This window comes from Kogia breviceps, chromosome 8 (genome assembly GCF_026419965.1).
Source record: "Kogia breviceps isolate mKogBre1 chromosome 8, mKogBre1 haplotype 1, whole genome shotgun sequence".
NCBI classification, from domain to species: domain Eukaryota; kingdom Metazoa; phylum Chordata; class Mammalia; order Artiodactyla; family Physeteridae; genus Kogia; species Kogia breviceps.
The window spans coordinates 103970446-103997591 of NC_081317.1; the positions used below are offsets into that span (position 1 = coordinate 103970446).

General features: G+C 47.2%; 1 protein-coding gene and 1 non-coding gene across 2 annotated transcripts in view; one reads left to right on the forward strand and one right to left on the reverse strand.

Moving 5' to 3' along the window:
• LOXL2 (lysyl oxidase like 2) overlaps positions 1–27146 on the reverse strand; it is a 98716-nt gene that overhangs the window by 55615 nt on the left and 15955 nt on the right. The window contains exons 2-3 of the mRNA XM_059072091.2: positions 14643–15070; positions 6863–7038 (exon numbers count right to left, since the gene is read on the reverse strand). Of these exons, the coding sequence (XP_058928074.1) occupies positions 6863–7038; positions 14643–14997 (531 nt within the window). The 5' untranslated portion in view covers positions 14998–15070. The remainder of the gene's footprint in view (positions 1–6862; positions 7039–14642; positions 15071–27146) is intronic.
• On the forward strand, positions 3799–3935 carry LOC131762057 (small nucleolar RNA SNORA2/SNORA34 family). The gene has a single exon (XR_009337139.1). It is a non-coding gene; the product is annotated as a small nucleolar RNA SNORA2/SNORA34 family (small nucleolar RNA).

Genomic DNA, 27146 nt, shown 5'->3' on the forward strand with positions numbered 1-27146 from the left:
AAAATAATGGGTAGAGAAGAAGGTGGGGTGAGAAGGTGAAGAAAGGAAAAGACCTGTATGTTCCCTGACCTAAAAGTACACGGCCTCAGCCACGAGCCTTTCTGTGAACACATGACTTAGCAATGTGCAAACGAGCCAGCGCAGAGAGGGCCGTTCACAAGGGCATCTGGGTTTGTCATCTCTCCTTATCTAATGCTTTTTCCAACTTGTCCACCACCGCAGACAGGAAACAAAGTCTCTTGATTTAAGAGCCTCTGAACTCCTGGGAGGTTCGGTTGGAGCTCTGTTTTCTAGGTTTAAAAAAGATAGATTGATTCACTTGAAACTAACAGTATTTTACATTTTATGATTTGCTCCTGTTTCCCTCTTTTGAAGAAGGTTTTGAGAATTGGCCCAAGACTCATTTTCCTGCGGAAAATGCTGTTTTACGGTGAGGCGTCCGGAGACACAAGAAGGGTCAGTCCCTCTGGAGATACAGCTACAAGTCTCAGGCTCCAAGGGGACCAGAACTCAGGGGTCCTGCCTTCCACTCTGGGGTCTAAAACTTAGACCACAGAAAAGGGGAGAAAGGAGACCCTGCTCGGTTAATTTTCTGGATGAAATGAACCCAGGTTGGTGAATCAGTGGTAAGGCGAATCTCTTGTAACACTTTATAGTCTGCAAAGCACTTTTCCAGAAATCATCTGATTTTTTTCCCCTTACAGAATGAGCATGTGCCGTGCCATTCTGATGGAGAAACCACTGCCACTCTGGATTACAGACTTCATAGCTGGAAGGGATTGAATTCAACCCACTCATCTTAAAGAAAAGAGTGGACTCGCTCTGTGCTCTGGCCAACAGGGAGCTCAGGGGCCAAACCTGTGAACTCTCCGTAGGTGGGGTCATTCGTCTGAAGAAGAGGCACTTTTTCCCTCCTCTAGAAGGGAATTTGTGAAGTGTCAAGGGGCCCCTGAGGATGCCCCAAGCAGATGTAGGAGTGCACGGAAGCACAGTTAGCTCATCCAGTGAAATTCCATCATTCAGGCCCCAGGGTTTAGTGACTCATACCTCTGGCATCCCAGAGTGGAATGAACTTGGTCTAGACAGATGCAGTTTTCTTCCACTCTCTGCTTGGGGAATTCCAGTGTGCTCCGGAGAAGGAACAAGCCTGTGAGGGTCATCTAGAATGGTCTGTGATCTGTTCCCAGTCTCCAGGCATCAATGAGGGTGGATATTCTAGAACCCGGCTTCCCCCTTTCAAAATAAGGGTGAGAAGAGATGGGGTGTCTTCATGACCTTCACTAGCCTAATTGTTTATATCTGGGGTCACAAGACACAGAGAAGGCATTAGCTGACACCTCACTCTTGGCTGCTTTTGAACTTATGGGCCCCTCCACCGGGGGAAGTTGAGAGGAGCGGGGCTTTAATTTTCACTTTGATGTGGAAGTGTGCGGGTGAGAAGTGTCTGCTTTCAAGGCCAAGGTCATGACGGGCCAGAGAAGAGGTAGAGAGAAATCCCGAGCACACACACTAGCTGGCATCCCTTCTGTGTGTGTGTGTGTGTGTGTGTGTGTGTGTGTGTGTGTAAGATGCATGACCCCAATTCACACAATGGTGGGCACTGCCAATAGCCAGCTAGTGTGCACCCCCTGTGTGGGCTGGGTGCGTTTTCACAGATGCAGAGAAACAAGGGATCTTAGAACTTGGTAATCACCTCGTCCTGTGTCCTTCCCATGTAGGGATCTGGCTGTGATATTCCTGGCAGGAGGTCATCCAGTTCCTGCTTGAGCTACTCCAGGGACAAGGAGCTCACCTCTAACAGGTAAGCCCCATCCCCTGGGTTACAGAGTCTTCAGACTGTGTTGAAATGTGTAGCCCCATCACCCAGCCTTAAAGAGTTTTCACACGGAGCTGAAATCTACATCCCAATCCCTCCCCATCCATCTTAGTTCTGGAAGTTAGCATCAATCACACGCTTCTCCATGGTAGCACTTCAATAGTTGAAGAGAACAGACATGTCTCCCCCGCACCCCCATATCTCTTTTCTTGACACAGTATCTTCATTTCTTCATATGATGTGGTTTCCAGACCTGTCTCCACTCGGCTTGTCCCTCCTCTGGGAGACACAGTTAAGAGATGACCCCAGAACTGCACTTAGTTCTTGGTCCAAAAAGCAAGGAGTTTAGGGAAATAAGTCTTCCCCGGTGTATCAGTTTACATTCACTTTTCTAGCAGCCATACCATACCTTTGGCTTATACTGAGCTTTTAGGCAACCAGTTCCCTTCAGGGATCTTTTAAATATAATCAATGCTTTCAGTCACTTTCCCTGGCTTTTACTCTTTAGCTTTTCCCTGCTCCCGCCCCCCGACCCACCCATGAATCTTGATGTAGGCCCTTATATTCATCCCTAACATGTTCCAGTTTGGGTCTATTATTTCAACCTCCTGAGGTTTTTCTGAATCTCACTCCATGATGTTTTATCCCAGCAATCCCTCCTAGTTTTGTGTCTCCTATAAATATTATCAGTATACATTTTAATGTCCACGCAAATTTCTGATACATGGTGGAAAGGCAGAGCAGAGCCCTGGGGTACGCCAGTACAGACCATCCACTGTGTTCACGCTAGTTAGTCAGCAGTTCTGGGTATCATGAGTCACGACTCCCCCCTAGATGCATGTCCACCAAACCTACATGTCATCCTCTTGTCCACACACATCTAACGGGACATTTCTCTAGCCAAGACGAGTGATTGCATGACTTAAGCTACTGACACAGCTATTACGTGAGGTATTTCGGAGGAACTTCTCACATCCCACAAATATTCCTGGTAGGTGGTTTGGGTGGCTCCCTACCCATCGGGCCAACCCTGCCCGTGCTCATGAGCTTGAGCCACAAAGTCCTGGATGGAAGAATCTTCTGGAATCTCTCCGAGGTTCTCGTCAGACACCCTGAGATCTAGGCCTGTTGATGAGCTACTTTTGGCAGATGCCAAAGGGCAGAGATTACAGGGGACTACTCATCAATTGAAAATTCCCACAGCATCCCTGGCTAGACAGGAAGGCTTCTAGTCTGGTCCATGGTAACCAGTCTGATTCGTATGAGAGCAAGAGGGAGGCCTTCTAGGAAAATACAAAGCTTAGAGGCTGCGGAAGTTATCCAGCCCTTGAAACCAGACTCCCCTCAGCTAGCCCTCTCTGGGCTACTGTAAACTCATTTAGGACCTAGGCTCCTTGCCTTGGAATGGTCTTCCAACTTTCCCGGAGGCATGCATCTTGTCTTCTTGGGTTATAAGGGCTAGAGGACAAGGGTCATGTTTACTTTCCTCGGTGGTGTCCCAGACCATGAGGTGTGTACAGCAGGCCTCCAAAAAATGCCCAGAATAATGGTAGATGCTAAGCTTTCCTATCACAGAATCTCAGCCCTTCCAGAATAAGAAAGTTCTCGCCAACATATTTTTTTTCCAGTCATTTTTCAGCCTATTCCACCCAATGAAGGTTCTGCTTTCTCTATGACCCATCTTATTTCCTCTTTAAATGCTAAGCAGTAGAACTGGCCCATAGAGCTATTCCATAAACATTTCTCTGTTGAAGTGCCCTTCACAGAGTCCTTTGCCAGAACCATTATGTTTTTTTTCCCTAGGGACAGATGAGCCTTCTCATTTTCTCAATACAAAACCCACAAACATTTTGGCCCACCCTCCTTTGATTCACGCTATCAGTGACCTTCTTAGGCCCAGAAGCCTGGCTCTTTGCTTGACAATCCATGCGGATTATCCTGAGGTTGCAGGATGAGCAAAAGCCCATTAACAATGTCACACATTGGCCCTGAATCAAGGCCAGCAGCTTGCTGAAGCTGTTGGTTTCAAGCAGGAGCCTAAAGAAGTCTCTTTCTATGGTCTGTTGGCCGTTTCAGAACTTTGGAAATGTAATGGTCAATTCATTAGAAAGAAACATCTCAGTCATTGGTGATAGATATGGGCTAATATTTATTTGTAGTTGATTAATACTGGGATTCCAAAATTTAGAGATCCCTGATTTAACTTGTTCAGTAGAATTATAATACTGTTAGATCCGATTACTACTAAAAAATTTCTGTGGACACCCCAGCCAAAAAAAAAAAAAAACTCAAAGATGTCACACATAAGTTCACTGTCCTATTAGGCAGGGCAATACTATGAAGGAATGATTTGCTTCTACGCATTTCTCATCACTGTTTAGCTTGATATTTTATCCTGGGATATTCTTCACCCAAGTGGATAATGATCTTTGGTTTTCATTTCTGGGAAAAAGAAAATTTGGGAATTGGAGATATTGTTCCCATTAGGTACCCAGCATTATTTTTACTGGATACGATGGTGAATTAGATGTAAGCCCTGACCTTTGGAGCTTCCAACATTGGAAAGATGAGATACCTATGAGTGGGTGCTAATTATTTCATATGAGGTTATAAAGAGTGGCGATGGTTAAGTGTGAAACTGGACCGGATAAGTCCACCCTCCAAATTATCAACTTCATGGTAAAGCAAAGCTGTCATCAGGAACTGGAAGACTAAATAAAGTACATCAACTCTGTAACCATCTTTTCTAGTTATCCCAAATAAAATAGCAGCATTCGAAGAGTGTCAACTAGAGGTGGTCTCTTGCTGCCAGCTGAGAGATGGCTGGGAATCCTTTTCCACACTATCGTGCAGGCTTGGACCAGTTCCCAGCACACTCAGTGTGTCCTTGGAGCATATGAGAAAGACTGGGACAGAGTGAGTCATGGGAGGAAAATGTAAAGACCACAGTCTGGGGAGAACTTCCTCTGGAGCCCAAATAGGGCAATTTCAAGAGTCACCTCTCCTCAGCGTTAGTCCTGAGGTCAGCTGGAGGCTAAAGCACAGTGAAGGCTCCTTGGCCTGGATTCATGGCATATGAATTGGAGTCCCCTTGAGGAGGGAGTCTTGGCTGCCTCATCTTCCTGTTGCACACAAGAGGAGTGCATTATATGTTTGTTCATTTTGTTCTCTGGCTGGAGAACTTGTTGCAAGGATCAATCTGAAATTTAGCCATAAACGTAGGAGGGTCACAAGCCCTTTCGCCATTCCCAAATGCTGACTTGGGTCAGGCTGGCAACACCAGAATCATCTGAGAGAGTTTAAAAATAATAACCTGGTCCCATAGTGGGAGACTGTCATTCAGGAGGTCTGGGATGAGGTGCCAGTGCATTTAAAAAGTGATTCTGGAGACTTCCCTGGTGGCGTAGTGGTTAAAAATCCGCCTGCAAATGCAGGGGACACAGGTTCGTTCCCTGGTCCAGGAAGATCCCACATGCCGCAGAGCAACTAAGCCCGTGTGCCACAACTACTGAGCCTGCACCCTAGAGCTCACGAGCCACAAGTACTGAAGCCCGCACGCCTAGAGCCCGTGCTCCGCAACAAGTGAAGCCACTGCAATGAGAAGTCTGCGCACCGCAACGAAGAGTAGCCCCTACTCACTGCAACTAGAGAAAAGCCCGCGCACAGCAACGAAGACCCAACACAGCCATAAATAAATAAACTTATTTTAAAAAAATAAAATAAAAGTGATTCTGATCCCCAGCTAGATCTGGGACAACTGTCCTATGGCAGCCAGTCCCAGGATGACCCCAAATGACCACTACCTTCTGTAGTCACACCCTTGGGTAATCTCCTCCCACACTGGATAATGGATACACTGTTTGTCTGAGTAACCAACAGCATACAGCAGAAATGATGGCCCATCACTTCCGAGATGAGGTTATGAAAGATGCAGCTTCCATGTTTTGCTCCGTCTCTCTTTCTCTTTTGAATCACTCACTCTAGAGAAAGACAACTGCCATGTCTTAAGGACACTCAAGCAGCCTATTGGGAGGTTGTGTGGAGAGGACCAGAGGCCTCCAGCTGACAGCCAGAAGGAAGCAAAAACCTGCCGACAACCACAGGAGTCAACTCGGGAGAGGAGTCCCCAGCTCCAGTTGACAGCACGACTGCAACCTCATAAGATGTTCTGAGCAGAGTGAACTGGCTGACCACTCCTGGATTCCTGACCCTCAGAAGCTATTCAAGATAATCCATGTTTGTTGCAAAATATGAGGGGGGTGGGATAATTTGTTACACTGCCGTTGCTAGCTGATACACCTTCCTAGTCCAAAGGGCAAGCTCCTGTATGTAGCACAGGCCTTTCTAGCTTCATTTCACACTATTTCCACATTCATAATTTACAGTCTTGAGTGGTACTGTCCTGCTCATCCCCAGTTCACACCTCCGTGCCTTTGTGTCTTTGTCCAAGTCATTCTCTGTGTCTGGAATGCCCTTTCCCCACTGATAGCAGCCTCTTCTCCAGAAATCCTTCCTCAACTGCCCTGACACCAAATGAAATTGGTTTAGGTCCCCCCACCTGCCACAGAAGTGATCACTCACACTTCTCGGAATCATAGGTGAGAAGTGAGAGACATGGAAGGAGGAAAACGTTCACATGAAGGAGTCATCCAGAGCACATGAACTTGTCAGAAGGAGAAAGATAAATACCATATGATATCACTTATATGTGGAATCTAAAATATGACACAAATGAACCTACCTACGAAACAGAAACAGACTCACAGACTTGTGGTTGCCAAGGGAGAGGGGGGGTGAGGGAGGGATGGAGTGGGAGTTTCGGATTAGCAGATGCAAACTGTTACATATGGGATTGGATAAGCAACAAGGTCCTACTGTATAGCACAGGGAACTATATTCAATATCCTGTGATAAACCATATGGAAAAGAATATACTAAAGAATGTATATATGTATAACTGAGTCACTTTGCTGTACAGCAGGAATTAACACAACACTGTAAATCAACTACACTTCAATTTAAAAAAAAAAAGAGCACGTGACTTGCCTCTATGTTGTTGATCAGCGTATTGTCAAACTTGAACCCAGGAATTCTTTTGTCACTGCACACCACACCCACATCTTCTGTGTGCTTGCAGTCAGTGACACCCCAGCCATTGGAGGAGCAGGCTGCGAGGGTCCCCTCATTGCCGGTGCAGTAGACGTTGTCCAACCAGATGGGCCCTAAGGAAGCAGAGAAGAGAGAAGCCAAGCTCCACGTCAGAGTAGGTTTGAGTCTTTGGGGGCACCAAGGGCGTACACAGAAAGAGGGTTTTTCCCTAATTTTGGCAGCTGTGTGTGGTCATCAATTGGTCCGTGTGTTGAGAGACTGCATACAGTTCTAGACCATCTGGATTCCCTTGCCAGAGGGATGCGATTTAGGGATGTGGCAGATTGAACACGATTAGAGTAGAAATCAGATTTAAGCCTGGAAGGCACGTGGTATATAACGGGAAGAACAGGGACTTTGGATACTAAGCTGTTTGATACGAATTCTGGCCCAGCCACTTAGGTGTCTGATCCTGATCAATTTCCCTTTTCTCATCGGTAAAGTGGGGATAATAATGACACTCGAATGACAGGGGCGTGTGCAGATTAGAGACATTACATGACATGTGCCTAATTTATCATTGGTCCACAGTTACTCAGAAAATGGTAACGATGATGATGATGGTGATGATTTTCATTGTGTTGACTACGGCACAAGCTCAGAGAAGGCAACTCATCGTGCGAGGCCACCTTCCTGAACCCAGAACCCCCGTCCTTGCAGTGCTCTTTCCACTTCCTGATGTTTCCCATCCGCTGATTCGGAGATGGCCCAGCTAGGCTAACCCACAGAGCCTCCTCCTCACGTTTCAGAAGTCAGGTGAAGGCAGGGCTGGTTTCTAGCTGCACAATCTGCCTGGGAGGTCGTGGAACTCTGCTCACCTCCTGTGCATTTACCTGACTTGCAGTAAGTGGGGAATTCTGAGTGCAAGGTGCTAGAGGGTTAACCACAATGAGGCACGATCTCACACCCCTTAGGACGGTTACTATCAAAACAAAAACAACAACAGAAAATAACAAGTGTTGGCAAGGATGTGGAGAAATTGGAACCCTTGTGCACAGCTGGCGGGAATGTAACACTGAAACCACAGAACACGTCTCAGGGCTCGGTGGAGCTCAGGTTCTTTATGTCTTGGCACAGGAGGAATTCAGTACGAGGCAAAGTGATAGGTAAGAGGTGGATTTAATAATATAGGACGCTTGTGAGACATACAGGCAGGTAGGCAAGGGAGCGCTTCCCCAAGAGCTGGGTGAACTACATTTTTATAATCAAAGGAAAAGTGGGCAGGGGTAGAAGACCACCTTCTTCCTCATTCTCGAGTAGACATCAGGCTTCCATCATCAGCTCCTCCTCCACATTGGGGGGTGGGGAAGTTTTTTGTCCCTCTGTGGCCCAACCAGGACTGTCATGGCGCTATGGAAATTAGCAAAAAAGGTGGCAATCTATGCTAAAATAAGGTAAATCATCTCAGGTTTCAGTATAATGAGGGTCTTCTACTTTGGAATGTCATCTTTCTCCTGTATTTTTGTTTTTAGTGCGTGCAGAGGAACATGTCCCAGGAATCATTAACTTACTGACCTCAATGGCAGGATACAGGTGTCACTTTCCTACCATTGTTTTGTCGTCTTGAGGCCTGTCTCGTGCTTCTATTGCGTGGCTTTATTGCTAAGCAAGCCTGCTTTCTTGAGTGATCATTAACTTACAGGGGTCTCCCAAAGTTCCCTCTCTGTCCATGATCTCTTAGTGGGATTTTTAAACTGTTGGATCATCTTACTCTATCCCTATCACAATGGTACAGCCCCTGTAGAACACAGTATGGTGGTTCCTCAAAAAATTAAAAATAGAATTACCATATGACCCAGCAATTCCCACTTCTGGGTATATATCCAGAAGAACTGAAAGCAGGGTCTCAAAGAGATATCAGTACACCCATGTGCATTACAGCATCATTCACAATAGCCAAAATGTAGAAGCAACCTAGGTGTCCATTGACTAATTGTGGTCTATACATACACTGGAATAGTATTCAGACTTAAAAAGGAACGACATCTGACACATGATACAACATGGATGAACCCTGAGTTCATTATGCTAAGTGAAATAGTCCCGAAAAGGCAAATACTGTATGAATCCACATATATAAAGTACTGAGAGTAGTCAAAATCACAGAGACGGAGAGTAGAATGATATTTACCAGGGGCTGGGGGAGGGGGAGTTGGGGAGCGGTTATTTCATGGGTACAGAGTTTTAGATCTGCGAGATGAAACGTGTACTGGAGATAGATTGCACCTCAGTGTGAATGTACTTAACATTACTGAACTGTACACCGAAAAATGGTTAAGATGGCACATTTTAGGTTACGTGTATTTTACCATAAATTTTTTTAAAAATGTTAAGTGCTAGAGGGATTTCAAGTAGTGAGGTTTTTTTTTTTTTTTTTTTTGGTGGTACGCGGGCCTCTCACTGTCGTGGCCTCTCGCGTTGCGGAGCACAGGCTCCGGACGCGCAGGCTCAGCGGCCATGGCTCACGGGCCCAGCCGCTCCGCGGCATGTGGGATCCTCCCGGACCGGGGCACGAACCCGTGTCCCCTGCATCGGCAGGCGGATTCTCAACCACTGCGCCACGAGGGAAGCCCAAGTAGTGAGTTTTATTAGCATTACTACGCAATGAAAGGAAACAAAGTCAAAGCTCTCCTTTTTCTCAGGACTCCAGGAGGACTCTAGTACAGCGGTCCCCAACCTTTTTGGCACCAGGGACTGGTTTCGTGGAAGACAAGTTTTCCGGGGGGGTGGGGACGGTTCAGGCGGTAATGCGAGCCATGGGAAGCGATGGGGGGGCGGCAGATGAAGCTTCACTCGCTCACCTGCCGCTCACCTCCTGCTGTGCGGCCCGGTTCCTAAGAGGCCACGGACGGGTACCGGTGCATGGCCTGGGGGTTGGGGACCCCTGCTCTATAGTATAATGGAGTCAGAAAGCCTGGGTTCAAATTCTCTCTGCCTCAGGCTTGGGCACCACGTGACTGGGTCAGCTACTTCACCAAGCCCATTCTCAAGTGAAAATAATGATACCAACAAATAGGTCGCCATGGAGATTCAGTGAGATAACATATGTGCCTAGTATGTGTTCACCCTCCCTTTCTCCTTCCTCCTTCCAGTAAATCAGAAAAACAATGAATTCTGTTGTTTCCATGATGCAAGGAAAAAGCAGATAAAAACACTCCCATTGTAAAGATGAGAAAACCAAGGAGAATCTGAGGTTCTTCAAGGTCAGAGGGGACCTGGGGCCAGTCTCCTGACTTCGAGGCCCGGCTGAGGCATGTCTGCTGCAACAGATGGCTGCTCAGGCCTCAAAGGAGAGCACCTCAGACGTACTGAGGGGAACAAAGGGCTTATTGAAAACATCTGGGCTGAGGTTTTCCAACTGGTTTCTCAGTTTGGCGTCGCTTCCAAGCCATCAAGCTCCACTGAAACATATACTCCCGAATCGATTGCTGTTTCAACAACAAAACCAATGTTTATCTTGCTAAGTACTAGCAACCGAAAAGACCCTCCACGTCTGAAGCGGGGCCTCTTCTTTGGAACATTCTGTAGCAAAGCTGCTGAATGGACAGAGATGGTGAAGAGAAACAGAGCCCTCATTCCAGCTGCAGTGAGAGAAAACACCCTGGCTAAGGAGATGGGAAACAGGACAGCACACAGCTAAAAGCACCAGGAAGAGCTGCAAAACAGATGCCCCAGGGCCTGCTTTACTTTTTGATAAGGAAGATTTGAAATTAGCACCCTGGAGAGCTAATGGGAACTATGATCCCAAAGAGCCGCTTTCTTAAGAAGCTTCAATTCACCCCCCAATAATTCTGCCCTCTAGGCATTCCCACCAGTTACTTTCTTAGTGGAAATGTAAATTTTTACTTAGCCCCAGAGGCAGGCATGATAAACTAATTTGGCCGGATTTCATGACATTTTTTCCTGTATGCTTAATGCCTAACAGCTAGACACGGTTCTGATTCCAAAGCAACCAGCTCTTGTTCTCCTGTTGGAATGCGGGGTGCTTCTGGGCACAGTTCAGTACATGCCATCTCAGAGCTGCTAGGAAAGTGGCACTAGGGACACAGATGGGGCTCAAACTTTGGATGCAAAATGCCAATCCGAAGCGAAACTTCATTTTACTCTTTCACTCATTTAGTCTAAGAAATCCTTCTCCTGGTGAGAGGAGAAGAGATGTACAAACAAGTTAACAGACCATTCGGAGGAGAAACATCATCAATACAATTCTATTTGAATGTCAGTATTCCCCAGGGCGGTTGGGGCGATGGAAATCATTCAACCTAGGAGCTTCGGGACCCCACTGCGGTCATCTGCTGGCTTTGCCACTCCGATCTGAAGAACAAGGGGGTGAGGGGAAATCACATCTAACCTCAGATCTGAGGACAGGCAAAGGAGAGCAACCATCTGAGTTTGGGGTGGCTGTGAGGCCATCCAGAAGGTGAGAAATGGAGCGGCTGTCCCCTCTAGAACCTTCTAGAAGGGCCCATGATTTCTCTGAGCTCAGAGATGTTTTGGGAGAAAAGATCTATTGAAAGGCTGGGCTGGAAAACCTGGAAGGTCCATGGATGCTCTCCCCACCTTCATTACTACAGCCTGAACTTCAGAGGAGTTGGTGACGGTGGCACTCTTGGCCGGGTGGCCTCTCACAGTTCACCTACAGTGTTTCCAGTTCATCCACAGAGCCGACTAAACCCCATCGGAGCACACCCCTGGGCACTGGTCACTATGCCAACTGTTTTTAATATCCTTCAAAATCAATCTGAATCAGCGTTGGTGGTATCGTGGTGAGCATAGCTGCCTTCCAAATCAAACTGAATCAGCTGATTAACATTTACTGAGTGCCCCCCTTGCACCCAGTGTTAAAAATCCTAAACTGATGCTGATGAGATTCAAATGCATTTTACATTTAAAGGGTCTCTCATGATAAACCAAGTACCGCTTGACACAGACAGCATAATCCTTAAAGTCCTACAGACATGACAGTTGAAATTTTTAGCATCAGTTTCTCCTTTCCTCTCTTTGGTACTTTCTTTCCTAAGTCTCGATGGTCTCAATAGCCCCAGGGAGGACCCTTCCAATACTCTAAGTTACTATGCCTCCGCCCTCCAATGACTCTCCCCCACCCTACATCAGCTAGCATCCCATGGTCATAGCTTAGACCTTGACATTACAAACAATTGCACTCCCTCCCCAATCTCCATTTCAACACTTCTGCTGTGCATCTGCACCTACAACTCCATCTCTCTAGCACACTCATTCTAGTACTGCAATCTCAACCCACCATCCATCGATCCTAGCAGCTTTCCCCAGTCCTTCAATGGCTCCATGGAGTACCTTCCTACTTACCCAGTGTGGACTTCATGGACCGCGATTTTAATCGTCCCCTTGAAAATTCCCTCTACTCTTGTGAACTTTTCTCCCTTCATCATCCTTGGATGGCAAAGTTTGAGCCAGGCTAACTCACCTCTCCAGCGCCCCCATGCCTGCTCCTGAGCAGGTGAACATGGGATGGGGAAAAACCATATCCATCTTACCTGATGACAGGTAAATTTTAAGTTTGGGTAGAAAGAAAATAAAGATGTCACTAGAAAAACCCCAAAGTCATTGGAAAATACTTGCTATAAAATAAGTAGGCTTAGAGAGCCTGGAATAGAAAACATAAATCTGATGTTACCCCCAGAACATTCAGCTAGCAGAATAAAGGAAGATGTGAAAGGATGGAGAAGTGTCCAGAGTTTTTGTAACAAAGACAGCAAATGGGTTTTAAAACAGCGTATGCTAACTCGTCTGTGCTGCTTTTACTCATGACATAGTAAGGAACCCAGAGCCAGCTTCAGAGAACATTTTACTTTAACTGCTGTGTCTTGATCCGGTTATTCCAAAAAGACGTATTCAATTACACAGAGGTGAGACATGTATGAGATGCTATTTCCTTCTCCTATAATTTCTAGAATAAGCGAAAGCAAGGGTTGGAAGGGACCATAACAATGATCTATTTCAGTGACTCCCAAACTTGGCTACATGTACAACCACTTGGGAGGCTTCCAAAAATTACAGAGTCCTAGATTCCAGCACAGACTTTAATTCTGAACATCATGGGATAGCACCCCAGGGGATTCTATGCTGTTGGTGTGGCACTAATCCGTTTATCCAGGATGAGAGTTTCGGAACCTCTGACTGATTCCAGCATCCAGGCCCACGCTGATACCTGTGCAGCTACTTGGCCAGGTGGAGGAGCTGCTTTTGCTTTACTAACCCAAGGGGGGGCACTCCAGCTGGAGATTTTAATTAATTAATTAATTAAATTAATTATTAATTAATTAATGGCTGCATTGGGTCTTTGTTGCTGCGCACAGGCTTTCTCTAGTTGCAGCGAGCAGGGGCTACTCTTCATTGTGGTGCGTGGGCTTCTCATTGCGGTGGCTTCTCTTGTTGCGGAGCACAGGCTCTAGGCACTGGGGCTTCAGCAGATGTGGTATGCGTGCTTCAGTTGTTGTGGTTCGCGGGGTCTAGAGCACAGGCTCAGTAGTTGTGGCACACGAGCTCAGTTACTCCGTGGCATATGGGATCTTTCTGGACCAGGGATCGAACCCGGGTCCCCTGCATTGGCAGGCAGATTCTTATTTTATTTTATTTTTATTTATTTATTTATTTATTTATTTATTTTTATGGGACGCGGGCCTCTCACTGTTGTGGCCTCTCCCGTTGCGGAGCACACGCTCCGGACGCGCAGGCTCAGCGGCCATGGCTCACGGGCCCAGCTGCTCCGCGGCATGTGGGATCTTCCCGGACCGGGGCACGAACCCGTGTCCCCTGCATTGGCAGGCGGACTCTCAACCACTGCGCCACCAGGGAATCCCCAGATTTTATTTTTAAATAATATCCTTGACCCTTATCTACTTTCTTATTTAAGACCACAGTCTATGACAGTTTCAAGAGTTCTTAGACAGCCTAACTTCCAGATTAGGAAACTGAGGGCAAGGAGGATAAATGTCTTCCCACAATGCATATAGATAGTTAGTTCGACACAGGACTAAGCCCAAGGTTCTGGGCTCCAACACCTGCCCTCCCTCAGAATTACCCCCCCCCCCCAATTTTTTTTCAGTGTATTGACTTAAAAAGGGAGGAAAGAAGAAGCCAATCAAAGTGAAAAAGCCAAAGCAACTCGGTTCCTGTCCTGGCCAAGCCCAGAACAGCATGTTGGTATTAAAAGTGTGAACTCTACCGGGACAGGAGGGTGGAAGAGTCAGGGGACACTAGCCTATGGGCAGCCTTTGTGACAAAGAGGAAAAGGCACTCCTTCCAGGGGGCGGAAGAAAGGCACCGTCTCCCGCTGGCTGACGCAGCCCCAGGCGGGGCTCAAGAGTTGACCACAGACTGACTTCAGCCGCTCCCTAGGGTCCCTAACCAGCCTGGTTTCACAGGACGAGGAGTTTCCCAGGCTGCCAGGCTTTGTGTGCTAAAACCAGGAAAGTCCTGGGCAACGCAGGACCGGGGGTCACTGTCCCCCTCCCAGGCACCCCTCCGCTCCCACCTTCCAGCACAGACACGGAGGCTGCCCAGACGGCGTATTATCAGGAATTGCTACTTGACGGTAACTGCAGCTCCGTTTGCCAGGCTATGCCCCCTCCGTAAGCCTGTGCCCGGGCTCTCCAGGCGACCCCAGTGCTCGGTTCCCAGGCGCGGAGCGGTTTACCTTCCCCTTTGCCGTAGGAAGAGCTGGCCGTCCAGGACTTGGCCTCCACGTAGCCCAGCTCCCGGCAGACGACGTGGGCAGCGTGGATGGAGAAGTCGTCGTCACACACGGTGCCCCACCGGCCGTCGTAGTACACCTCCACCCGGCCCTCGCTGTGCTTCCTCTTCTGGCCCGCCAGGCGCAGCTGGATCTTGACCACGTCGGAGGGCACCTGAGGCTGGTGGTACTCTGGGGCGGGCTGCTGGAAGTACTCGGGGTAGTGGGGCCAGCTCCCGTACTGCGCCAGGCTCAGGGCGGGCAGGAGGGCGAGCACAGACAGACAGCCGCAAAGGCGGGAGCCTCCGGGTCTCTCCATCCCTGTCCTCGGGCTGGAAGACCCGATGCAGGGGGACACTGGCGCTCAGGAGGGGCGGACGAGCAGCAGTTTCCTGGAAGAGAGGAGAGGTTCGGGTTACAGACATCTGGAAAACGGCCAGTGATTTCGTACTCTTTTGCTTAGGATTGAAAGCTCGTTCTGGATTCCAACCTCTTCTCTTCTCCCATCTTATGCTTCAGCTAGACAGGTCTGGGAAGTCCTACTTCTTTGCCCACGGCCTTCCCAGATCTTTGAAATGCTTTTTTCCAGGATGACTCCTGGCAGGAAACAGAGCACACTTAGACTTCATTTGAGTAGAGTTTTTTTGTTGTTTTGTTAAATATTTATTTATTTGTTTGGCTGTGCTGGGTCTTAGTTGTGGCACATGGGATCTAGGCTGTGGTATGTGGGGTCTTTAGTTGTGGCATGTGGGATTTAGTTCCCTGACCAGGGATTGAACCCGGGCCTCCTGCATTGGGAGCAGAGTCTTAGCCACTGGACCACCAGGGAAGCCCACGTTTGAGTAGAGTTTTCTTAAAAAAGACTGTACATTAATGGGTAAAGAAGATGTGGTAAATATATACAATGGAGTATTAGCCATAAAAAATAACGGAATAATGCCATTTGCAGCAACATGGATGGACCTAGAGATTGCCCTCCGGTGGGCTACTGAAGCAGCCCCCAGGGACTTCCTTCCAAGGCGGGCTTATTATCTAGACCTTCTCCTCACCCCTCCCAGACACCTTCATATCCCCAAAGAGGTTACAAACTGCATAAGGGCAGGACTTGTTTCTCATCCTTCTTTGCCTCCTCCAGAGTAAGAAGGATAGGTTAGAAGACATGTTTATGGAATGAAAAGGTGATTTGGTTCCAGGTACCGAGTGGCTGGAGAAACGCAGATGTGACAGTGCATGTTAAAGAGGGCTCGGGTACTCCCAGGTAAGGTGGCCTTCCTCCCTCTGGACGTTAGTTGACCTGGATGGAAACGGCATCTTCTGGGTGCTGAGAATAACACTACGAGGCTTTGAGTCTCCATCTTTACTTGCTCACGGGCTCTGCACATACCTGAACCTTCCTATAGCTCTGCTTTCAGGTTCCAGACCTCCAGACACCCCGACGTGCTGCCCACCCACACCCCAGATCTCATTATGTTTTATACTCTGGACCTCAAGATGGCTGAGACCACGGAACGAGGAGGTCAGAGGTAAAGCCCCTTAAACAGCTCTTACGCAGGGCCTGTCCTTAGCTGAAATGTGCAGCAGCCCCAGAGAGCAGTCCTGAGGCACTGCTCTAGCACCTGGGGAAGCCAAGGATGCCCAGGCGACAATTCCATCCCTTTACATAGTTTACGTTCCTGAGGGCTGCTGGGGGCTGAGTCCAGCCCGCTCTGTGCACAGAGGGGAGGCATAAAGCTCTTTGTACCAAACAGGAGAGGGGCTGAGTAGCCCATGATCGGGCAAGGGAGAGCAGGACAGCAGAGTGACGGGGAGGGGGGGTGGGTCACAGACTCTGGAGCCAGACAGTCTGGGTTTGCATTCTCATTCTGATACTGACTAGCTGCGTGACCTTGGGCAAAATACTTAACTTCTCTCTGCTGTTTGATGTTTCGTATCTATAAAATGGGTATGATAATTATATCTAGCTCACAGAATTGTTATGAGGATTAAATGAATGGTACATAATAAGCCCTACAGGAGCATTTGCTAAATAAAAATCTTAAATTTTTATATTTTCAGGATGTGGTCACCGTATCCAGGTGGAGTCTACCTCTAAGAATTCCAGGATGAGGTCCTAGAGCGGGAAATAAAGACTTAGTTCATGTACCTTGATCCTTCCATAATTCAGAGATCTAGGAAGACTGTCTTAAAGGACTGCAGGTGTATTTCATGGAAGAGGAAGTAGACTTGGAAGATGGGGCCCCCCAAAGGAAACCAGGACCAGCAGGTGAAAGCTACAGCAGCGCATCATACATTCTCTATTAACCAGGTACAGAGGGTTAGGCCAATTGTATGCCTCAGTTCTTGGCACATCACCAACAAAGAAGGACCAGATAAGTGCCCAGAACACCTGGGAGGGATGATCTAACTTGGAGAGAGGCAGTTCCACATCTGTCGGGATGGCCAGGCAGTGCCTGGTCCCATCCTGGGTTTGGGGGCAGAGATGCCACAGCTTTGGGGGGCAGTCAGGACCGAGGACTTCGGAAGGCCCTCTGGTTCACTGGAGATCCAGCCACCCTCATCCTGTGACTCACAAACAAGGCCAGAAAGTTGTGGGGTTCCTGTAACGGCCCTCTTCAGACCACAGCCTGACAGGCTAGTACGTGGCTCTGAAGGGACCCCCCTCATCGCCTCCTCTGCCCTGGCCACGTTTCATTCCTGTCCCAGCACATTGGTGTCCACGAGCTCATCTATGCCTCACTAGAACCTTGAGACATGGGTGGAGTAGCCAGGGATGAGGATTCTTACTCTACGAGGAAGAAAATCAAGAAGCAGAGAGAGAGGACTTTTCTGCTAGACTTCACTGGAGTGGCACTGTTCGTGAAGGCAAAGCCAGAAGTAGTCAACCCCAAGCTACCAAAACATCAATGATCCACTAACACATATTAAAAATGTCCAAATTCCACCTGGGACACAGATGCCTTTATAAGGTGGAAAATACCTACGTTCCTGGCTTCAGTTCCAACACTTCTCTCCTTGCCCTCGCTCCAGCCCTACACGTGTCACCCATCCGATCATATCAGCCTAGAGTGGCTTAAGTTTTCCCACCTTGAGCATTGTGCTCCATCCCCACGTCTCCCCTTTTCTCCAAAAAGTGTATGTCACAATCCTTCCTGTTCTTCAAGGAAAGCTTCCCAGATGCTCCTAACCAGAATCTTCTCTGATTCTCTTTAAAATTGCATCCTGCTTGTGCTTTACACCAGTGTCATATCAGGCTTTAATGGACACTCAGTCCCAGGGGCAGAAGCCATCTCTTGTCATTTCCACACTGTACCATGTGTTTTTGGCTACGGCAGACTAGCTTGTAACAGATAAACCTTCCCACCAAGGACAACTGGAAAAGGTAGGTAAAACACTAAAAGCATGTATTTGAAGACACTGGAGAGCTATCGAGGCAGCAAGGACTCAAGAATCCAGAGAGATGGGAAGTACAGCAAGGTGAGCCTGATACTTGTGTCTGCTTTTCCCCTTAAGCCATTTGCCAATTCCAAGGCAGTTGCTAACAGGCTGGGAAGCTAAGCAAAATTTCAGGCATCCTCCCAGGACTGAGGACACAAAAATTGGAGTTCAGAGCCTGCCAAGGAGGAAGGGCCCTGTTAAATAGCCCCAGGCTTTCAGATAGGGGTCCCTGAAGGGCTAAACTCTAGAAGTTAGGACAGAGTTACTTTTTACGTGTTAGAAAGATCTAACATCCGTATAATTGGAATTCCAAAAGAGGAGAGAGAGAACGTCTGGAAGAAATTTTTGAAAATATAATGGCCAAGAATTATACGAAACTGATGAAAGATATCAAGCCCGAGAAGTATGGTTTACAAAAAAACACATACCAGGGCACATCAAAATCAGACCATGGAAAATCCAAGACAAAGAGGAAAGCTTACAAGCAGCCAGAGTATAAAAGGAGCATTACCTTCAAAGGAGCAGCAATAAGGTTAACAGTTGGCCTCTCAACAAAAAACAAGGAAACAAAGAAGATAATCACATGACAGTTTCGAAGGGTTGAAAAAAATAAGTCAGCCTAGAATTCTGTACCCCCTGGAGAGAATAAAGGTTTTCACAAAAGTGGAGAGAGAGAGGCTTCCCTGGTGGCGCAGCGGTTGAGAGTCTGCCTGCCGATGCAGGGCACACGGGTTCGTGCCCCGGTCCGGGAAGATCCCACATGCCGCGGAGCAGCTGGGCCCGTGAGCCATGGCCACTGAGCCTGCGCGTCCGGAGCCTGTGCTCCGCAACGGGAGAGACCACAACAGTGAGAGGCCCGCGTACCGGAAAAAAAAAAAAAAAAACCTGTGTTGCCAAAAGTGGAGAGAGGACTTCCCTGGTGCTGCAGTGGTTAAGAATCTGCCTGCCAATGCAGGGGACAGAGGTTCGAGTCCTGGTCTGGGAAGATCCCACATGCCGCGGAGCAACTAAGCCTGTGTGCCACAACTACTGAACCTGCAATTGAGAGACCGTGGAACACAACTACTGAGCCCACGTGCCATAACTACTGAAGCCCACACTCCTAGAGCCCATGCTCTGCAACAAGAGAAGCCACCGCAATGAGAAGCCTGCGCACCGCAACGAAGAGTAGCCCCTGCTCACCGCAACTAGGGAAAGCTCACACGCAGCAACGAAGACCCAACACAGCCAAAAATAAATAAATACATACGTAAATTTATTTAAAAAAATAAAGTGGAGAGACTTTGTCATCAGAGTTCTCCAAGATGAAAATACTAAAGGGAGTTCTTCAGACCACAGGACAAATCATCCTAGATGTGGAATGAAGGAAATGGAAGGGGGAGCTATGCAAGTAAATCTGAATGAAGATCAAATAATAATGTCTTATGGCGTTTAAAATATATGTGTCGGGGCTTCCCTGGTGGCGCAGTGGTTGAGAATCCGCCTGCCGATGCAGAGGACACGGGTTCGTGCCCCGGTCCGGGAAGATCCCACATGCCGTGGAGCGGCTGAGCCCGTGAGCCATGGCCGCTGAGCCTGCGCGTCCGGAGCCTGCGCTCCGCAAAGGGAGAGGCCACAGCAGTGAGAGGCCCACGTACCACCAAAAAAAAAAAAAAAAAGTGTCATTAAAATACCATGGTGAAAACAGCACAGAAGGTAGAAGGGGGTTAAATGGAAGTGTTCCAAGGTTTTTGCACTATCTGGGAAGTGATGAAAGTACTCTTTTCTATTAGACGTAAGCAAATTGTAATAGTCTTAGCTACATGCATACTGTAGTGTTTATGTAATCAGCATAAGGAGAGAAAAAAAGTAGAATGAACATGGCGATAAAGGGGAGAAATGATGGAATTATTTTTTTAAACCCCCGATTAATCCAAAATTAGAGCAATAAAGCAGAGAAAAAGTAACATAGCAGAGCTGTCACAAACAGAAAAAATAGGAAGATGGTGGATTTAAAACCAAATATATCAGTAATTTCATTAGATGAAAAAAATATACTGCAATGAAAAGACAAAGATTGTCATCATGGATTTAACAAAACAATATTTTCTATTTCCTATGGAAGACCAACAGGTTTAAAGTAAAAGGATGGAAAAAGACTTACCACACACACATTCATCCAAAAACAGGTGGTACAAAGTAAGATAAAGTCAACTTTAAGACAAAAAGTGTTACTGAAGACAAAAACTTATGATGATGAAAGCGTCATCAGTCCATCAGGAAGATATTAACTAACTCTTCTCAGTTTGTATACGCAGACTCCACATGTATGAAATAAATATTGACAGAACTAATAGGAAAAAAATGACAATTCTGTAATCAGAGTGGGAGATATTACACACCGTTCATCAGGAGAAGCAGACAAAAAATCCTTGTACGAAAGACGTGAACAATATGATAAACAAATGCAACCTCATTGACAAGTTTCTATCAACTGGACTCAGAAGACAGACTTGCTTCAAGTCCACATGCAAGATTTACCCAAATGGACCCTAAGCTGGGTCATAAAGCAAGTCTCACCACATATAATGAAATCACACACAATGTGTTCCCTGACTACAGTAGAATTAAGCTGTACACCAATCATAAAAGAATAACCAGAGAATCCCCCAATATTTGGAAATTATGTAAAAGGAAAAAAAGTCTATTTCTATTAATTTGCATTGAGGTCACAGTATCAAATTGATTTACTCATTCAATAAACATTCATTGAGCTCCTGCTACACATTAGTCCTCACGTGGGTAAAGTAGACATGCTCTTGCCATGGTTCTAATAGGCACTGACAGGGCATTCATGTTCCAGCTGTGGTTTGCCTACAGGAAATCAGTGAATATTCATGGATTAAACCAGCTAAGCCAGGTGGCCTGACTTTGAACTCAGGAAAGTTTTTCCTCTTGTAGCCAGTGTCTATATCCTCATCTGGCAGAAATTTAAGACAGAAGGGTCCATGACTTGCCAAAGGTCCCACAGAGTGACAGAGCTACAACCAATATGAAGCTAACATTATAAAGTGCCTCCTCTATGCAGGCACTGTGTATGAATCATGCCTTTTTATTTTCTGTGTTTCTGCTGTTTTGATATCTGGGGTCTATACTGACTCTGGAGAAAGGCTACTCAGAAACTACACTACCCACCTGCTGGTTAATTCTTAGAGACGATAAAGGACTCATCCACAAGTGTACTCTCCATGTGCAAACCAATCAGTCCAGAGCTATACCTTCCCAACTATTTCCATTCTCAAGATCTCACACTCTGGGCCACTAACCCCCTGCCCTAATCACTCTAAGGCCAGGTACCAGATAAGTAGAGATGGTCCCTATGTCCCAGAGAGAGGTGAAATTATTCAACTAACCAATCCTTAACCTGATTAGCTTGCTTACTGTGACTGCCATAGTAGATGTCTCCTGCCCACATTTTCCCCTCTCTCCTGCCTCTGATCAACCCTGGTGCTTCTTCATGTGGCCCTGCATGGTGTGCCAGACCTCCTTGTCTCTAGGGATCTGTGACTATAATCTTCTTCCTCCATGACGGTCATTTCTGTGTCTGTGTCTTTCCACACCTGATTAAAACAAATCTTGGGTACATTTTATTTATTTATTTATTTATTTATTTATTTATTTATTTTGCGGTACACGGGCCTCTCACCGTTGTGGCCTCTCCCACTGCAGAGCACAGGCTCCGGACGCGCAGGCTCAGCGGCCACGGCTCATGGGCCCAGCCGCTCTGCGGCATGTGGGATCCTCCCGGACCGGGGCACGAACCCGCGTGCCCTGCACCGGCAGGCGGACTCTCAACCACTGCGCCACCAGGGAAGCCCTTGGGTACATTTTAAAATGTACACATGATTTAATGTTTAAACACATGATTCTCAATATTCTGCCGTATTAATTCACTTAATGGGGCAAACACCATTATTATCAAGGCACAGAGAGTTTCAGCAAGTTGCCTCAGGTTGCACTGTTGGTTAAGTGGCAAGGCAGGCTCTGAACGAGGGCAGCAGGCTGACCTGTGTCCTTCACCTTCACCTCTGTGCTCTAAGAGCCCCAGTCCAGCATTTTCTTACCATCTCCCAAGCTCCCCCTCATGCGAGAGCTACAGAGGCCTGCAGATTGTCTATTCACATCTCAAAAAGAAACGGAAAAAGTATGTGGTTCTGTAACTTTTTAAGAAGAAATCGTAATCTCTGGATTTGCATATCTATAAACTGCTCCACCCATCTTCTCGGACTCTCCAATCTGTGGGAATGGCTAGTGTTCAACTCTTAAATCTTTCCTACAAAAATGCTCCTGAATTTTTTGCTTCCTTTGTGGGGCTTCTCCTACTCTCTACTCTGGGGAATTGTAAAATATTAGACCCAGATGCTTCTCTTTTTTTCTTAAAAATAACTTTTATGGTTTTATCTTTCTTATTGCAAAAGTTATACAACCTGGTGATACAAATCTGGAGAACACAAACAAGTAAAAAGTAGAAAAGAATTTGCAATACCCCTATTGGAGAGAATGATTGTCAAGACTCTGGTGTACACCCTTTCCAGCCTTTTTTCTGTACAAATATATTTCCTCTTAAGACTTAGAATAATTTTCTATATACTGTTTTGTAAACTGCTTTTCACATTTACCAGTATATTGCAAACATCATGCCTCATTGACTTTTACAAGGTTTTTATTACATAGTATTCAATCTTATGGATGCACCATAAGATTGAATAATCTTACCAGTAAATTTTTTACTGCTATTCACATAGTTGAAATGAATATCCCTGTAGCTAAAATTTTCCACAGTCTTGGGATAAATTCCTAAAGGCAAAATTGCTGGGTCAAAGGGCTGGTGAAAAGTGAACGCTTCTGCAAAACTATATTAACTGCCTCCGGAAGGACTGTGCTAGGGTACACGTCGGCCTGAAGTATGTAGATTTCCCCCAAACCTCAAAATTCTAGCTATGACCATGCTTTCAGACCTTTCTCCATCTGATAAGCAGGGGGGATAAAAGGTATTCTGCTTTCTTTTTTTTTTTTTCTGTGGTATGCGGGCCTCTCACTGTTGTGGCCCCTCCCATTGCGGAGCACAGGCTCTGGACGCACAGGCTCAGCGGCCATGGCTCACGGGCCCAGCCGCTCCGCGGCATGTGGGATCTTCCCGGACACGGGTTCGTGCCCCCTGCATCGGCAGGTGGATTCTCAACCACGGCGCCACCAGGGAAGCCCAGGTATTCTGTTTTAACCAACATTACTTTTGCTACTAGTGAGGTTGACCTTTTTTTTCTTCAGGCTCTATTGGCCACCTGTATTTCTTTTTTGGGGGAAATTATCTCTACATGTTTTTTTAAAATCCTCTTACTATTATATGTCTTTCCCTTATTGCATTGTAACATTCATTTTTCACATTGGCATCCATCCATCCCTCAGGAGGGAAAAATTGCCAACGTCCAAAGCAGAGCTGCGGAGGATGGAGAGCAAAATGCCCTGGGGCTCCACCCACCGCCGACCCCCTGTCCCGCGGTGGGCTGCCACCCACTGCAGACCAGAGGCCTCGCCCGCTCCTCCCAGGCGCCAGTTTCCTTTCTGCACTTGAACTCCAGTTCAGCCCTTTCTCGGCAGGAGACTCTAGTTGCTGGAGGCGAGGGTGGCCTGGAGGGGAATCCGTCCAGGGTGGTCCCCCTGCTTGTGGCCCCCGCTGCAGCGCGTCCCGTGACAAGACTGTTTGGCAGCCTGATGACCCGGTTTAGAACCGAGCCCCCCCGGGCGTCCCCAGTTGCGGGGACGGAGACCGGCGCCCCTATCGGGAGCAGGCAAGTGGCCCCGGGCTGGCAGCCCCTTCGCGATCCGGCCGCCGCGCTCTGCGTCCCCGCTCCCCTCCCTTCCCAGCGCCGGCGGCCGCGGAGCCGGGGTGTCCTCAAGCCCAGGCAGCGGCCGCACGCGGCCCGGGGTGCGCGGCACACGTGAGCCCGCGAGGGCGTTTCGGGTGACCAGGGTCCCTGAGCGGGGACCGTGCGCTGACTCGGCCGCCTAGGCTTCCCGGCCCCGCTGCAGCCGCGCTGGAGCCGGCGCCCCTTGAAGCAGGCCAGGCTCCGTGGGAGCGCATGTCCCCCCTCTCTGCTCACATCGCTCACGCGGAGCCGGTGCTGTCGGTGATGGGGGTCTCGGCTGGGCCCCGGGCCTAGCACGGTGCCTGGCACATGTTGGGCGCTTATTAAAAACCGGTTGGACAGTAACAGGGTAGGATAGCTCAAAGTAGACCCATCCTCAGGATGGTTTTAAAATAAGCTCTACCGCTTGATCACAGGTCAAAGGGCTATTAAAAGTGAAGTGGATGGAGGGGCCCATGGCTCCCTCATCTTCCATTGTATGGGTCTTCTTGTCCCTCAGCAACCCTTCCTCCTTGTGCCTATTGGCACCTTGGCTCCCTGGAGAGACGATGTTGGGTGTCTTGGAATCAGAACACAAGGGTCTGAATCCTGACTTTACCACTTCCAAGCTCTACAGATTTGGGGGTACTTTTGGAGCCTGGATTTCCTCTTCTGATCATGGAAATAAGCTTCCTTGCAGGTGTATATGTGATGATTACATGAGATAACGTGGAAGTCCCTGGCACACAGCATGGCTTCATTCACATTAGTTTTCTTCTTTCCTTCCTGTCACTTCTGAACCCCTGAGCCTTGTTCCCAGTAGGCACTCGGCAAATATTAATTGAATGAATAAATATAAATTCCTATTCAAATCGTCACACCTTCTCAAAATGGCCTTTTCCTTCTGACCTCATTGCATAGGAAAGCGAGCCAATAAATCCATTCCTTATTAATTTATTGTATTAAGAAATTTAACACATGAAGGAGTAAATCTGTGACTTTTCTATGAAGAGGGAACTTTTATGTTTTAGCAGGGAATTCCTAGATATGAATTTTTTTTTCAGTAAAGATCACTGTATTTGTGACTTACAATCAAAAAGAAAATCAGACAATAAACAAGAAACAAAGTGCATAAGTAAAATAATATGTTAGCGATAAAAGCTTCAGAATAATGAAAAAATAGTGTAGCATAAGGGCGTAAGAGAGTGCCAAGGGTAAGGAGGAGGGAGGTTATATTTTTAAAGTGTGGTCAGGGTAGGTGTCATTGGAAAGGCAACACTAGATATGAATTTTAATAGTTGAATTTTACATATTGTACAATGTTGGAAGTAAGAGCAATAGGGTTTTGGTGGGTAGGTGGACCTTCCACATGCCCTTCAGATCTGCTGACCTGGGTGCCTCTGAAATGCACTCTGTGTTGTAAAGGGGGTAGGCAGACACTGGGGTACTTTATGGGAAGTGAAGATCGCCTGGGATCATAAAATCTCACCCCAACACAGAATCAATGCTTGTGTCTAGACAAGAGTCATGGGTTATAAGGTTGGACCTAGTAGAGGCAGTGAGGCATGATCCCAGCCCAACACAGCTGATTTCCTGGGAGATGTGCCATCTCGCGACACACACGCCAGTGTGTGCCCCAAAGGATAAGTCCCTAAACCCGGGCTGGACACTGCCTAAGGGCCCATCAAGGCCCAAGGCAGTGAGCACCTGCTGCTACTCAGAGGGGAGAATGGGGGCCCTGCAGTGTCTGCAGGGCCCACAGGGCCCACTGCCCCTTCTGAGGCCATTTCCAAATAGACGCCGGCCGCAGGAGGGCAAAAGGAAGGCTTGCGGCTTACGAAGCTCCATCTTTCAGCAGAACAGTCTCTTAGAAGGTGCTGGGAGGCAAATGTGCTCTACTTTTGGGGGTCCAGTAGTTTTATGATGCAAGGACTGTGGTAAGCCCTTCCACGTAATTCCCCCCACCGAGGACGTATAGACTTTTTTATTCTATACCTAATTTATGTATTCAATTCCCCTCCCCTCCCCCATTCTAAAGGATGACCTCTGCTTTCATACCACAGCCTGGATACCACATGAGCTGGCAATGAAGGTGGGATTCTGTTAATGAAAAAGTTAGATTTTTTAAAAATCCTATATTTATTGATGACTCATTCTGTATCAATGACTGTGTGAAAAGTGCTTTATAGGTATGAACCCATTTAATCCTCTAGTCTAGACTAGCGTTTCCCAATAGAAACATAATTCAAACCACATGTGTAATTTAAACTTTTCTGATAGCCACATTAAAAAAGTAAAATGAAATGGGAGAAACTAAGGCTAAAGATATATTTTGTTTAACCCAATATATCCCCAATATTATCATTTCAGTATGTAATCGATTTAAAATTATTGAGATTATTTTGCATTCTTGTACTAACTTTTTGCACTCTGGGGTGTACTTTACACTGACAGCACATTTCAATTTGGACTAACACATTTCAAGTGCTCGGTGACCCCATGTGGTCGTGGCTGCCATACTGGATGGTAACAGTTCCAGGCAACCCTCTGAGAGAGGTACTATCAGCATCTGTATTTCCCTGAGGGAAACCCAAGGGACAGAAAAGCTACAGCTAAAAAGTAATCAGGGCTTCCCTGGTGGCGCAGTGGTTGAGAGTCCGCCTGCTGATGCAGGGGACGCGGGTTCGTGCCCCGGTCCGGGAGGATCCCACATGCCGCGGAGCGGCTGGGCCCGTGAGCCATGGCTGCCGAGCCTGCGCGTCCGGAGCCTGTGCTCCGCAACGGGAGAGGCCACGACAGTGAGAGGCCCGCATACTGTAAAAAAAAAAAAGAAAAAAAAAAAGTAATCAAGCTGGGATTTTCACCCAGGCAGCCAGATACCAGAACTGCTACCTTTACTGACTAATTGTTCTTATCTCTGTCGCTGAGCAAGCACACTCTGGTATATCAAGCGTTGCCCAGGACCAATATCCTTGAGAAAATTGCTTTGGGTCAAAGGATTTTAGTTTCATTAAGAAATGCACTAGGATCCAAAAGATTAAAAACAAAAGCAAAGAAAAGCCTGAATTTTAATTTGAATAAGACAAAAAAAAAACCCAAAACAAACAAACAGAAGTATGCTATGTCTCTTACCTTTTTTTGGTGCCTA